The 14,312-nt window shown below is 37.4% G+C and overlaps 1 protein-coding gene across 3 annotated transcripts; it reads left to right on the plus strand.

Annotated features, from left to right (window-relative positions):
- Nucleotides 1-1,775: 1,775 nt before the first annotated feature.
- LOC140166355 (uncharacterized) lies at nt 1,776-10,346 on the plus strand. 3 transcript variants are annotated; one of them, XM_072189797.1, is made up of 6 exons: nt 1,776-1,867; nt 5,238-5,338; nt 6,439-6,558; nt 7,751-7,907; nt 8,673-8,806; nt 9,468-10,346. In XM_072189797.1, the coding sequence occupies exons 2-6, from the start codon at nt 5,273-5,275 to the stop codon at nt 9,942-9,944; spliced, it is 954 nt and encodes a 317-aa protein (XP_072045898.1). In that variant the 5' UTR covers nt 1,776-1,867; nt 5,238-5,272; the 3' UTR covers nt 9,945-10,346. The 3 variants fall into 3 exon arrangements, with proteins under 3 accessions (XP_072045898.1, XP_072045900.1, XP_072045899.1); XM_072189799.1 differs by lacking the exon at nt 1,776-1,867 and adding an exon at nt 2,072-2,115; XM_072189798.1 differs by lacking the exon at nt 1,776-1,867 and adding an exon at nt 2,526-2,551.
- Nucleotides 10,347-14,312: the final 3,966 nt, after the last annotated feature.

The raw sequence follows: 14,312 nt of genomic DNA on the forward strand, positions 1-14,312 counted from the left end.
CATGCAAGACCACTTAATTCACTCAGACAAATATGTACAGTTGTGTCTTTGGGTATATTTGGAAAGCACCTACTTTATTCCACTTTCATTTAAGCAACACTTCAGTGATGTCCACCTACCACTTCTTTTCTGTTCGGAAAAGAAGCAGCAGTGGTTAAGATAATCCATACCATACTTCATCATTTTCATGCTCCTTGTCGCTATTCTCATTCACGGTTTACCACCGCGGCAGATTACCTTCGCGGCTACACCTGGTGTAGCCCTGAAGCTACACCTTAATAGAGCTACTCTGAAGCTACTCCGAAGTAGCTACACCTTAGCAAACCCACAGTGGATACACCATATCAGAGCTACTTCGCTGTTACTCCATCCATTGTCTGTCTAGAAGCCAACTCCGGTGCTACACTAGTGCCAACTTCTGGATATACCATATCGGAGCTACTCCAAAGGTACTCTTAAGAAGCTACTCTGAAGTACATCTGATAGCTGTCAGCCACGAGCCAACCCTGGAGTAACACCGAAGTCAGCTCCGGTGTACAACCGCAGCCAAACGGGTCATTGACCGGCAGCGGTAAACAACTCGCCGAACGCGTAATCGGCCGCGTACTAGTGCGCGTACCTAGCTATTTTTAGCAAAGCGAACGTTTGTTGTTTTGATTAATTGATTGACCATGTTTGCACGTTTGCATAGGGCGTCATGAATCGTTTTCAGCCACACGGAGCGAGAATCACCGTTGTCGATGTCACGGAGACATTTTGTTTCTATTTAGTGGTTGTTTCCTTTGTAGAAACTTGTTCTTTTGTTTAACGACAGTACGACTTCTTCTCAATTTGTTTTTAAAATCATTTTTAATCATTATTTATTTTTGTGTTTCTTGTTATGTTTTTAGTTTTGCTAAACTTGAGATGCTTGCATGACGTTGTCGTTGTTTTTCTGTATTTAAAAAAAAGTGTGCATACTGCGGTTCGCGGTTCTACTTTCCCATGTTTATTACAGGAGTTTGGACCCACAGTTAAAATTTATTCATAATTTATACTTCTTGTTTTCACGCTGTTTTCCTAACATTTTGCACCGCATTACTTTACTGTTGCAAGGCGTGGGCCTAGGCCTATAATACACCTTCTTGCAATACAGTTTGGTTTTGATTCGTTCGGCTAGGCCTTAGGCCTACTCTTTCATCTTTCATTGATGTTATTCACAGTTTTCATATTTTTTACTTGGTTGTTATTCATCTTTTAATTTGACTTACCTGTTTGATATGTGTTTTTTCGTTTGTTTGAGTAGGCCGTATTTTGTTTGTTTTTTAGACATTTTTTCTTTGCTTATTATACTTGAATGATTGGTCACTTATTTATTAAAAAGTAAATATTTAAATAATTACTAAACAATTAAAAAGTAAATAAGTAAAATATAATACACGTAAATAAATAATAAATATAAAACTAATTATAAATTTAATAAAAGCGTAAAAAATAAATGAATAAAAGTGGGGTCCTAAAATAAATATTGGCTATAAAATGACCAATCATTCAAGTATAATATGCAAAGAAAAATGCTTAAAAACATACAAATGCAGGCCTACTTAATCAAATGAAAAAACATGTAAGCAAACAGGGCGGCGTTTCATAAAGAATTACACTTAAGTTTAAACTTAAATCAAGTCCCGTTAAAATTAACCTTACGCTAAGTTTAATTTTAACTGGGCGTTTCATAAAATTAGACTTAAGCCAAGGTTAATTTCAACCAATCAATTAACTAAATTGTAGTAACGAGACTAATTTTTGATGCATCTGTGACGTCATTTTGACAGAGGGTTTTTCAACTTTCTAAAATCTGCCGGTTTTCCCCGCTTAGAAAATTTTCGTGGTAAGTATTTCCTGAATATTTCATAAAATGTACTTTCTTTTCAACATAAATCTCAAGAATATTTAAGAATTAGTCACTTAGTATGCATTGAGGCGCTATTTGATAAATACGAATCTTACTTTGTGTGAATATTTTGCCATTTTTCGGTTCGATTTTTTGGTGAAAATTCTTCAATGGGGTTTCCCTATGCTATACCATTGTGTACATTAGCAACACGGCGTGATTCATCGAAGCCAAACGATGAACTGGTAAATTGAGTATGAATTCATCGTAGTTGTGAGCATATTATATACGTATAACAGCTTATCTCTCACAGTAAAATAGTCTTCATTTTTACGACAGTATTGCATGTCTTGTTGACAACTTTTGTACACTACAGTACACGACCAAACAAGCATGACAAGTACATCATGATTGTAGTATAATGAGTAAGCTTTTATACAAGTACCGGTACATGACATGTGTAGTATATAGCCTTGTTGTACGACAGTGTTGGTTGAAACTGTTGAATATTATCTTGTTCTATCTAGTATAGTTCCAGTAACTGTAACTCGGCATACGTACCGTTGATGTCATTAGGTTTATGATAAAGACTGAAGTCTTGCTGGCAGGACTAGTTGTAGCACAGGGTCATGAGGGTAGCACAGACTACAGACAACAGTCAGAGAGTACAACTAGTAAAAAGTAAGCTTAATTTCCAGAAAACCAGCAAACGTCATATGTCAAATGTCATTATACTCTAAAACATGTTTACACACGCCTTGCTCAAGAACTATAGGTTTGAATTTGCACGATAGATACGCATTCGATGCTAGAGTGCGTTGCTATCATTTTTCGGTCTGACGGCGGTGCAACAGAGGTTATAAATTTATTCTGTTTTAAATGTGGAAATTTGGATGAAAGATTTTGCTGAAGTGTAATTATAGCAATATTTTTGATGCAATCGCCTGTCGTGATAGGCTGGCACTGAACTTCTGTTGATTTACATGGTGTCATGCTTCAGCGAATCCGACTAGATTTTGAATGGTCTAGCCTAGAATGTGAAGCTATCAGTGAGCAAATTCTTGGCTAGACTTCTCGAGCAATTATTTAACACATGCCTTGGCATTTGTAGCCATATTCATCATATTGTAATATTTATATAAAAATAGATTAACACTCCGATTCAGTTACGATTGTCTTGTTGCCAATTTAGTACAGACTACAGAGAGTGTAAATATCAAGTAGAAGCTTAATTTCCAGAAAACCAGCAAACGTCATAATGTCAAATGTCATTATACTCTAAAACATGTTTACACACGCCTTGGCATTTGTAGCCATATTAATTTTAGTAAAGTGAAGACAATATACCAGCGCCAAAGCGTGTTTATACTCAGGACTTCCTTCCTGATACATGCTTGCCTCAACAGTTTGAGTATAGTTGCACGTGCACGATCCTGGAACCTAGGATAGTTGAGTGTATCGTATCACGGTACGATCATTTGATGTGTGTGTTTAACCCTCCCCTCCCCCACATTACTGTGTTATGAACATCGCTATACGGTACGTGTTCGACCAATATATTTCCATCGTTAGGGTCAGTAATTTGCAATCAAGTGCGAGAATCCTTTTGGATCGATTCTCCCAGTGGAATTTTGCAGTTATCTCACCACATAAAAACTTTGCATGATAAACTGAAATATTCAATTTTGTTGACGATCATCGAATCTTTGCGAGACAATGGATTCTCGGATTCTCGCCGAATTCTCACCGGATTCTTACCGAATTTATGACATGACATGTGGGAGGGCGAGTTAGCGCAGCGGTAGTTCCCTCGCTTTGCACCACTGAGGTCCCGGTTCAAGCCCGCACGCCCAGGACTCATGTGCATTTGCTTTATCCCGATCCATGCTCGCTCTAGCAGGTTTTCTCCGGGATCTCCGGTTTCCTCCTGCTTTCAAAATCGGCGATTAGTTGTTTCGTTATCAAAAACTTCCTTCACCCAATGGAATTTGGGGAGCTGCAGAAAATGGGTGGATGTTACAATCTAAGTGCGGATAGGTTTGTGCCGGGTTCGGCTGCAACTAGCCTAGTTGATGCGATCTGATTGTGATGATTCACCACGCAGCGAAATTACAGCGCTTTGAATCCTCTGGAAAAAGCGCTAGATGTAAATTACGAAATTTATTTAGTTTATTTATGTATCGATCCGATTCCCGGTATTGATTTAGTTTCCTGTGTGTACAATGTACTGGTAATTATTTTACCAGGCGATGTCGATCGGAACATGAGTTTACAATATTTTCTATGTGGTTGACGTTCATTTATCATGGGCAATAAGGGATGCCCTGAAATTAATTTTAGGTCCAAAAGGAGGCTCTGAAATAATATGTTAATTTTCCTTTTGCATTAGGCCCCTTGTTACAAGTGTTTGTGAAAAAGAACGGTCCCTTATCTATCATATTTCTTATGTTAATGTTGAAATTATGATGAAAGTTATTTCGATGAGTCATCCCGGCCGCGGGCCCGGCCGGCTGAGTCAACTGTATCTTACTAGTAAAGGTTGCTTATTTTGAACAGTAATTTTAGCAATTTTTTTTTTTTTTTTACATGTCGCAATCAGCTGTGTTTACTTCTGAACTTCCATTGCTTTACACAGTGTAATGCTTCATTCCACTCTAGCCTTGATGCGAATCTATCGATGAGTACACCGAATTTGATTGTCAATCTCATTACACAGCTGTGACGTTAGTCACGCAGCACGCTGTGTTCTTTTTCTTACAGGTTCTTTCTTCTTCTTCTTCTTTCTTTCTGTCAACCATTACATTCGCATACTTCCATCGGTTTTGACCTAACTCTATAAGGTCACATAATTCTTCATACATTTTCATCACTATGTCCGGGTACCAGCGCATTTTTCAAGCGGGTAACTTGGTACCAGAAATTTCAAAAAAAATTTAAGTTACCGCTTTTATTTATTTTTTTGTTTTTAGTGTCCCTGGACCTAGACCTATATACTTTGTTTTCATGTCATACTCTAATGATATCAAAATGCATTGAATTTGAAAAAAAAACACGAAAAAAAAAATTACAAATTTTTTAAATTTTAATTTCGGGCACCCGGCAGGGTATTTCCTGTCCGGTATTGTAATCTCGGCGGTACCATGAGCCCACCCGAAAATGCCAGCCTTAGATCATGAACCTGACAATTTATGCACTTTGCTGTGCTTGTTTTCTGAAGGCTTTTCTGAATGGCTTTGTATGAAGAAGAATAAATGAAAAGCTACCGCTGGGAATTTAAGCTGGGATTACAAAATGTTCCACAGCCTAGTTTATCATGCAATCCTAAATAATAGGACACTTGTGGTCTTTTCATTTTTCTTCCGTACAGATAATTTCGCTTTAAGTTAACACAGATCGGTAATCATGGAGAATGACCAGAACTACAAGCAACACAAGAAGCAGAAGAAAGACAAGAAGGTCAATGGAGAAGTAAGTTTGTGTTAAATGTTACCGATGATTGATAATCGCTATTCTAATACCCCTATCCTCCTGACTGTATACTTTGGCAACAAAGAGGAAGTTTTGATAGTGTAATTCTTCTTCTTTCTGTGTGATTGGAGTGTCTATTTAGTGATACCTGCATGCGAAGCATGGACGGGTATATTGCCATCTTCTGGAATGGCCCCAAAATGGACTGTTCCATTTAATTTACATACTCCCTCTGAAATGGCTGTTCCATTTAATTTACATACTCCCTCTGGAATAGTTTTCCCCTAATCATATTGCATAGCCTCACTGTGAATAAGAGAGACTGACAGTAGCAATCTATGGAGAGTAAGAGAGACGACTCCCCTGGTAGGGGACTTTTTACAATTTCTTCATTTTAAGTGCTACTGCTACGAGAGTGCAACCTACATTAAATTAAAGCTTGTGACTTGGACTTTCACTTTTTACATTTTCCGCCCAATTGTCCGACTTTTTACAATTTCTTTATTTTAAGTCCTCAGCAAAAAAGGACTGTAAGTTTGGTAAATTAGTAAAAACTGTCGTATGGGCATGGAATTTGGTGGGTACAGTCAATATTCAGAGCCAAATTTTTGGAAGGTCATTTCAGGGTCATCTGAGGTCATCCAGGGGTCATCTGAGGTCAAATTAGTAAAAACTGTACAGTCAACATTTAGAACCAATTTTTTGGAAGGTCATTTTGGGGTCACCAGGGATCATCTGAGGTCAAATTAGTATAAACTACTATATGGGCATGAAACTTGGTGGGTGCAGTCAACATTTAGAGCCAAATGTTTTTGGGTTATTTTTGGGGTCATCCGGGGTCACCCAGGAGTCATTGAAAGGTTGTTTTGGGGTCATCCAGGTGTCATCTAAGGTCAAATTCAGTCTCCTCTTTTAGGCTTGAAGCTTTGTATCAACTTGTGAATTCAACATCACTCCCTTTGGTGGAGGCATCACGGTCGACACACAGCATCGAAACCGCGACATCCGAGAACCGCGGTCCATCTAGTTTAGTGTTGATTCATGTAATTAAAATGAATTAAAATTGTACTAAAATATTTGTTTCCGTTTTATTATTTCAGGAAGGAAAGAAGAGGAACAAGAATTTTAGTGAAGAAGAAGTATTTGCGCTCATAGAATTTATTAAGGAGCCAGAAAATGGCAAGGCTTTATTCAGCGCTGCCAAGCACAGCAGTGGGAAGGTAATGAATGATAATATAATTTTCTTCTCTATATGTGTGTTTACCCGCTGTTGTACACATCGGCTATCAAGTTGTGATGGGCAAAGTCTACCATGGTGTACCATGCCTGGTGTACCATTGTTCATGGTTCCTCATCAGCAAGAGGCATTGCTGCAAGTGTATGTTGCAGTGTCTGGGGCTCAGTGCCACAATCACAAATGCAATGAAGTATCCCCATTTGATCATTGCTCATGGTTCTTTTGCTCCTATTGGTTTGACTCCTTTACCTTTAGGCCTGTCATATGTATGGAAGAACAACTCAAGTTCATCCTCTGTGTCTATTGGGCATGTGAAAAATAGCATGTATGAAAGAATCAACCCAAGTCCATGATTTGAGTCGTGTAACACATTGATTGAAATCCAGTATGTATAAAAGTCCACTTGTAACACATTTATTGCTGAAGAGTGACTTTTGAAGAAAAAAAATGGGTTTAATCAAGGAAAGTGTGTGGTTTATATTACATGACAGAATGCTTATCAACATTATACATAACTGTGTGCTTTATTTTGTATTATCTTACTAGTGGTAATCTCATTCCAACATTATTGTCTTTGTATATGATTCAAAAAACCACCCAAGTCCAGAATTTAAAATGAACCCCACGAAGTCCCTGAAATGCTAATCGTCATACCTAATACAGTTTAACCCACCCATTTGCACGTACAACTTACCATATTGACCATGTAAATCTAACTGAAGGAAATAAAATGGATACACAGGTTTTTTTCTCAAAATCACTTCCCATGGACTTGGGTGGGTTTTGGATTCATGTATTCAATTATAATATTGTAAAATTGTAATTCAATTTAAATACATTCCCTAGCCTTTAGGCACATGTAGAAAGATCTTAACTTACCACCAGGCTGGGAAATAAGAAGTGCTGGACCAGGGGCTACTTTGTAAAAAAAGCCACTGGTTCACGGGTTTTTGTATGGAACCAGGGGCTATTTTCAATGAACCAGGGGCTATATTCGATGGATGGGAAAATTTGTTGTGTACATTTTGATACCTCACTCAATCAGGATGGGAAATAAGAAGCACCAGACCAGAAAAAAAATAGCCCCTGGTTCACGGGGTTTTACATGGGACCAGGGGCTATTTTCAATCATTACGTTTTGTTACCTGGAGAGATTTGATCATTGTTTTCCTTAGGTTGAGAAGAGAAAGACGGCATGCTGGGGGAGAGCGGCCAAATATGTACGAGCAACCTCCCAGGCCCCAACAGAAAGAACAGGGGAGGAGATGCGGACAAAGTGGTCCAACTTAAAGACTAATGCATTACGATACGAAGATTTTACGAATAAGACAGGTGAGTATTGAAGTAATTATAGGTTAATAATGTGTATCACTTGTTGGGAGTGAAATTGTACAAAATAATGCCTGCATACTGGGTTTTTGATGGTCTAACAGAGGGGTGCATTAGACGTATATCAACATCTCAGTACAGGTGCATACATGAATATTTTGCACAATTTCTCGAGCAACAAGTGATATGCATTTATTAACCTATTTCACAAGGGGTGTATGTGGTCCCTGTGTGAAAATAAGCACAAAAATTGTTCCCCACAAGGAAATTTCCTGTGTGCTTGATTATATTTACACCACAAGTATACTATGGTAAGTGTATTAGGACCCCCCCCCAGGAGGTTTCCATTAGGGTATCTGGGTACGTAGATGCACTATTACACAGTACCTCCATATTTAGGTACCCCATATGTACCCTGGTGTGGGTAGGCGTGTAAGGAAAGCAGGCAGTCGGAAAAGCAGGTGAGACTTGTGGTTCGAGAACCGCCTTGTTATAACAAAATTGTCACTAAAAATGTTGGAAAATAGAATCAAATATAAATGCAGTACATGTATTTCTGCTCAAATATTGAGGAAATGAAGCTCATACAAAGGAAAAGGTATGATTCAATACGTGAAATCCAAAAGCTCACTTTAATAGGTTGAATGAGGTAAGATAAGTTCTCACGGAATAAATCCTTGTTTTCTCTTTAGTTGTTAAAATTATTGTGCAATTTCAAGGTTTATCAAAGCATTAATTGCATACATTTTATTGTTATCCTTTCTTCAGGAGGTGGACCACCCTTTAAGGGGAATATATTGGTATGTCAAAAGGTGCTGGAGGTATTTGCCCACCAAACCAAGCACGGGATCACTTCCCAACATCGTGGGGAAAGCGACCCATTTGGCTTTGATGGGCCTCAGGTAAATATTAATATGAAATCAATTATTTTATGTTGCCATCACAACCAAGAGTTAGCATAATAATTAGCGCTAATTTGCAAAAATCCACTAAATTTACAAAATAGATGCTAATAGCGCAATTATAGGCAAAATATTAAATTCTCGATCATGAGAGCAAACTTGGGTATGCGCATATATTTGCGTCGAGCGTACTACGCAAAGACCGGCGCTTACGGCGCAAACACAGCTTTTGAGAATTGACCAATCACACGATCGTTGCTAGGCAAGGTCAAGGTCAAGGTGCGATTGTGTTATTCTATGAAAAGTACGCTGATGCAGAAGTTTCATCCTCTCATGATCGAGAATTGGTTATTTTGCCTATAACTGTAATTTGCGCATACTCACTAATTAGCCAAATTAGCGCTAATTAGCAAATACTCTGATAATAGTGCTAGTAATGTTAATTTATGGATTTATAAGCACAATTTCATACGTTTTCACAATCATCTAGTACTTCTACCACCAGTATTCCATGTACCGTATTCACTCCATTAACTGCCCAGGGCGCTTAACAAAGTAATTTTGGGTGGGCGCTTATTTTTTATATTGTTTACATAATTACATATGTATAAATGGTACGAATACGGTAGGTTGAATTTGATTATGATTTTTCTTTACACAGTCACAGGACTCACAGGACTCACAAGACTCACAAGACTCACAATCTTTGGCAGCATCATCATCGATATCAAAATCGACATCAGCAGCAGTATCATCAAAAACATCAGCAGCGCCATCATCATCAAAATCAGCACCAACATTGTCATCAAAATCAGCAGCACCATCATCATCAAAATCAGCAGCACCATCATCATCAAAATCAGCAGCACCATCATCATCAAAATCAGCTCCAACATCATCATCAAAATCAGCAGCAGCATCAGGAAAAGTAGTATCATCAGATTCAGATCCATTGCTGTCATGTTCCTCTGCAATCAGGCATGACGTTATTCAGGAGGAGTTCCTCCGGGTTGAGAAACAGAAAGTTGTCTTAATGAAAGAACAGCTTGAGACTGATAGGGCAGCACTTCAGGTGAACAGGGAGACCCTAGCAGTTCAGTCCCACATTTTAGAAGTTTTGAAATCTTGGCAATATTAATTATTAAAACAGTTTAAGTGAAACTCAAATTTAGTCCCATTTTCTGCTTGTTCCTTTAAAATTCCCACCCCAAAACTAAAGATTTTGCTGCCTAATGTAATCAACCCAAATTTATTAAATCAGCCAAATGTTTATGTATCCCTGGTAAAATGATTACACATTCAAGCTGTTCTTGCATTATCATTATTTTATGTTTTTAACCTTGGGAAACTTCTGCTGACTCACTCATGCTTGATTGCAGTGGTGCATACATTAGGGGCTGTGCAATAATTATAATGAACGAGGGAGATTAAATTTGGGGCATGAACTTTTTTGGTCAGCCGAGAGGGGGCAACTAGTTTTTGGCCAGCCAAGGTTGTTGGAGGGGGGTGGCACACAATTTTTGGCAGACATCCATGTAAATATGCAATTTTCATGCTCGCTGCACTCACAATATATATCTAGGCAATTTTAGGTTTGTAAATGGAATCCCAAAAATTTGGCGTGAGCAAAGTGGGAGGGGCCAAGTCGAGAGGGGGGTATGAATATTTTGGTACGCTGTTGGGTAATTTGATCCCCAAGGGGCTCATCATAATTGTTGCACAGCCCCTAATATTATCTGTACAGTAAAACCCACCTTATCCATACCTTTTATAGGATCGCTATATATCCACATGTGATCTTCATAAAAAAAAGCTTTGAGAGCTTGATTTCAGTTCACACAATGATGCATTTGAGAGGCCATAACTCAGTATGTTGCATAATGCATCTTTCAGTGTTGTTACCCCATTTTGAGTAACCTTTTGCTGTCTCAATGTTGAATTACATCCTGTATTTGTACAATTAACCACCATGCTAATAAGCATCCATGCAGTGACTTTACAGTCCATGTCAAATCATCCAGGCATTCAAGCTAACCTTATGCCATATTTTCAGAATCTGGCTCTAAATTTCAGATATCTGCTTTCCTTTTAAGTTATGAGCACTCAAAGTTGGTAATTTATTCAACCGCAAGTGTGATATTGTCATTTTGGGGGTCCCCTGGTGCCAAAAATATGTGATCATATGACTCAAATGTCACAAATCTGAGAGGGTCACCTGGAAACCTTTCAGAAAATTGGCTGATTTGACATGGACTGACCCAGCAAGCAAACTGTGGATATAGTTTATTAACTGCCCATACAAATCTGAATCGTGATCTGAAACTTATGAAATGGCGATGATCATGGAAGAAGATTTTGGGCATTTTTATGTATTGTAGGCCTAAACAGTGCAAAAAAATAAATCCCCATCCAAAATGACATTATTAAGTGCTCTGGGCGTTAAGGGCAGAGTAATGGGAGAGAACATGGACCTTTTCGAGCTTCATTATTTCTGAATTGTATATCCAAAGTATATGAAACTATACATTTTTGGAAAGGAAATGAGTCAAGGAATCCTGTGGTGACGTCAGATTTGTTCAAAAATCTCAAGTGTTTGAAAAAATCACGAAAATTCACTTTTTACCCCAATTTTTTGTGACAACTTAGAAAAAAATCTGTTCGAGCAAAAAATTCAGTTAGCTTTTCATGAAGAAGAGACATGAACTTAGGGAAGGTTTTTTATTTTTTTGAAATTTCGCCTTTTTTTCAAATATTGAAAAAACATGTGAAAAAAGCCATTTTGTCACTCTATTAAGCTAAAAATTGCACATAATGGTGTATATTTTTGTTTAAAACAAATATTTTGAAAAATGAAAAACCTTCCCTAGACTTTGATGTACTCTAAAGGATAGTGCAAAAAGTTTACAAATTGCTTGCATATTTTTCGAGTTATCTTGTCACAAAAATCGCGCAATATTGTCAAAAGTGAACTCTGCAAAATCGACGCTTTTAGTAAAAAATGTCAAAATTATGCACAAAACGCCCTTAAATTTTAAAACGGTAAGACTTTCACACTTGTAAAAGCTGTATCTGGTGCATGGTCTAAATATGCATCTTTTTGCACCAATGAATCTATAATCTCTGCTTCCAGTGCGCCAAAATTCAAAATAATTTAAAAATCTATGGCATTTTGACTGCAAATTTTTGTTTTGTTTACACCACATTTTGCTGGCATTAACAACATACCGAATGCGCCTTAACTGCGTTGGACATACGCAATCACAATATTTTCGTGATTCAAGATTTCTGACTCATTATTTCCCGCCAATTTACTAAGCTGTCTTGAGCCATGTGAGTTTTTAGAGTTGAAAAGAGTGAAATAAATCAAGCAAAATACGAATAAATATTAGCAAGTTGTATTTTATCAGTTTCAAGTGAAAGAATACATCTTAGTGTTGATAAATATCAAAAATCTCAAATTCGGTCAGGGATGAATGTGTCTTCCATTACTTGGTTTTAAGGAGGTACTACACCCTGCCCAATTTTGTGTTTATTTTTGCATTTTTCTCAAAATTATAGAGCATTGGTGACAAGTAAGATATGTATATTATAGGGGCAAGGACTACAATTGCTACACTGGAAATTTTATTTCAGCACAGACAACAGTTGTGGAGTTACAGTCAAAAATGAGGGAAAACCAATATTTGATCAATAAATCAATAACACTTGCCTTGATTTGCTGAATTTTCAGTGCAGTAGTTGTAGTCCTTGCCCCTATAATATACATATCTTACTTGTCACCAATGCGCTATATTTTTTGAGTAAAACGCAAAAATAAGCAAAAAATTGGCTAGAGGTGTAGTACCCCCTTAATGAAACAAATACTGTAATTCACTTAAATACAGGTTCTTCACTTATCAAGCCATTGCTTGGTCCCATTATAGCTGGATATATACATGTAGAGGTTGGACTGTACATCAATATTAGTAGAGACTCCTCATCGGTGTACAAGTTGCTGAATCTGACAATTGCCATAATATGTGACATGATCAAGAGGAATGAGTCGGGATGACGCTAATATTTTTTTTGAGATATTGGCAAAAGCAGTGTTCAAATACTTTTGTTTAATATTGTTTTCACCCAAGGATAAATTGCTCATAACTCGCAACCAGATGTCCGATTCTGATGAGGTTTGCATTTATAAACTGCCAGAAAATGATGTAAAAAACTTATAATTTGAAATTGCTGGCATGTGACTCATTCCCCTTGATCATGTCACATATCGCTGAATCAAATGAAATGCTGTTGCCAGTGTACAATTCTCCACTGCAACTTAAAATTCGACAATTGCATTGTGTTGATAATGTCATAGTAGTGTAAATATAACAGAATAGCAGCTTCATGTGCTAATTGTGCAATTTTATTTCTGATAGCATAATACTATCGTGCTAGTGTGTGTTATTCATGCTACAGCTATATAATACTTTGTAATGGAATAGTGCCTCCTTGAGCTACATAGAACTATTTGTGCAATTTTATTTCAGATAGCATAATACTCCAACTCCTTGTGCTACATCATGCGGATAGTGTCATTGTACTGTCCAGTTAGCATCTATGACACCCCTACATGCAATTAGTGCAATTTTGCTATTTGTGCTACATTACACTACAGTGCAATTTTATTGGCCACTTGGGATGAATAACACCACTACCTGCAATTAGCGAAATTTTGTAGTTAGTTAGTATCATGCTCTGTGAAACACTTTCTTGTGCTATACATTGCGCTATCCATGCAATTTCATTTCAGATGACATAATACTGCCAGTTTGCCACTATATATCGTGCTAATGTGTGCTAAATCATGCACCTATTACTTGGTAACAGAATAGTGATCAAAGCTCTAAACCATTTTTAATAGGACACTTGCACTACATGTATTGTAATAGTACGCTATAACAGGGGTTGAGTTTTGAGAATCACATGCGTGCTACAAATCACACTTCTGGTAATGTTAAGGGGGTACTACACCCAACTAAGATATGTATATTATAGGGGCAAGGACTACAACTACTGCACTGGAAATTTTATTTCAACACAGACAACAGTTGTGGAGTTATACTAGTCAAAAATGAGGGAAAACCAATATTTGATCAATAAATCAATAACTACTTGCCTTGAGTTCCTGAATTTTCAGTGCAATAGTTGTAGTCCTTGCCCCTATAATATACATAGCTTACTTGTCACCAATGCGCTATAATTTTTGAGTAAAATGCAAAAATAGGCACAAAATTGGCCAGGGGTGTAGTACCCCCTTATAAGGTAGGCTATCAACTGTACTATTAAATTGCACTCAAGAAGGTTAGGAATTGAGGTGTGCTATAAATCGTACTCAGATAGTTTATAGCGCCTTTCTCACATCGGTCTATATGCTCGAGTTGTGAATAAACAAACCAGGAAAGACGCGATTCTTGACAAAATTATCACTACTATGAATCGTTATTACAAGGAACCTGAAATATATTCCCCA

This window comes from Amphiura filiformis, chromosome 12 (genome assembly GCF_039555335.1).
Source record: "Amphiura filiformis chromosome 12, Afil_fr2py, whole genome shotgun sequence".
NCBI lineage: Eukaryota > Metazoa > Echinodermata > Ophiuroidea > Amphilepidida > Amphiuridae > Amphiura > Amphiura filiformis.

Bases quoted from the DNA above. Each gene is read 5' to 3' on its own strand.
- LOC140166355 (XM_072189797.1), top strand. From the start codon at position 5,273: ATGGAGAATGACCAGAACTACAAGCAACACAAGAAGCAGAAGAAAGAC. The intron at 5,339-6,438 runs GTAAGTTTGTGT...TTATTATTTCAG, and splicing joins ACAAGAAGGTCAATGGAGAA to GAAGGAAAGAAGAGGAACAA. The intron at 7,908-8,672 runs GTGAGTATTGAA...TCCTTTCTTCAG, and splicing joins AGATTTTACGAATAAGACAG to GAGGTGGACCACCCTTTAAG.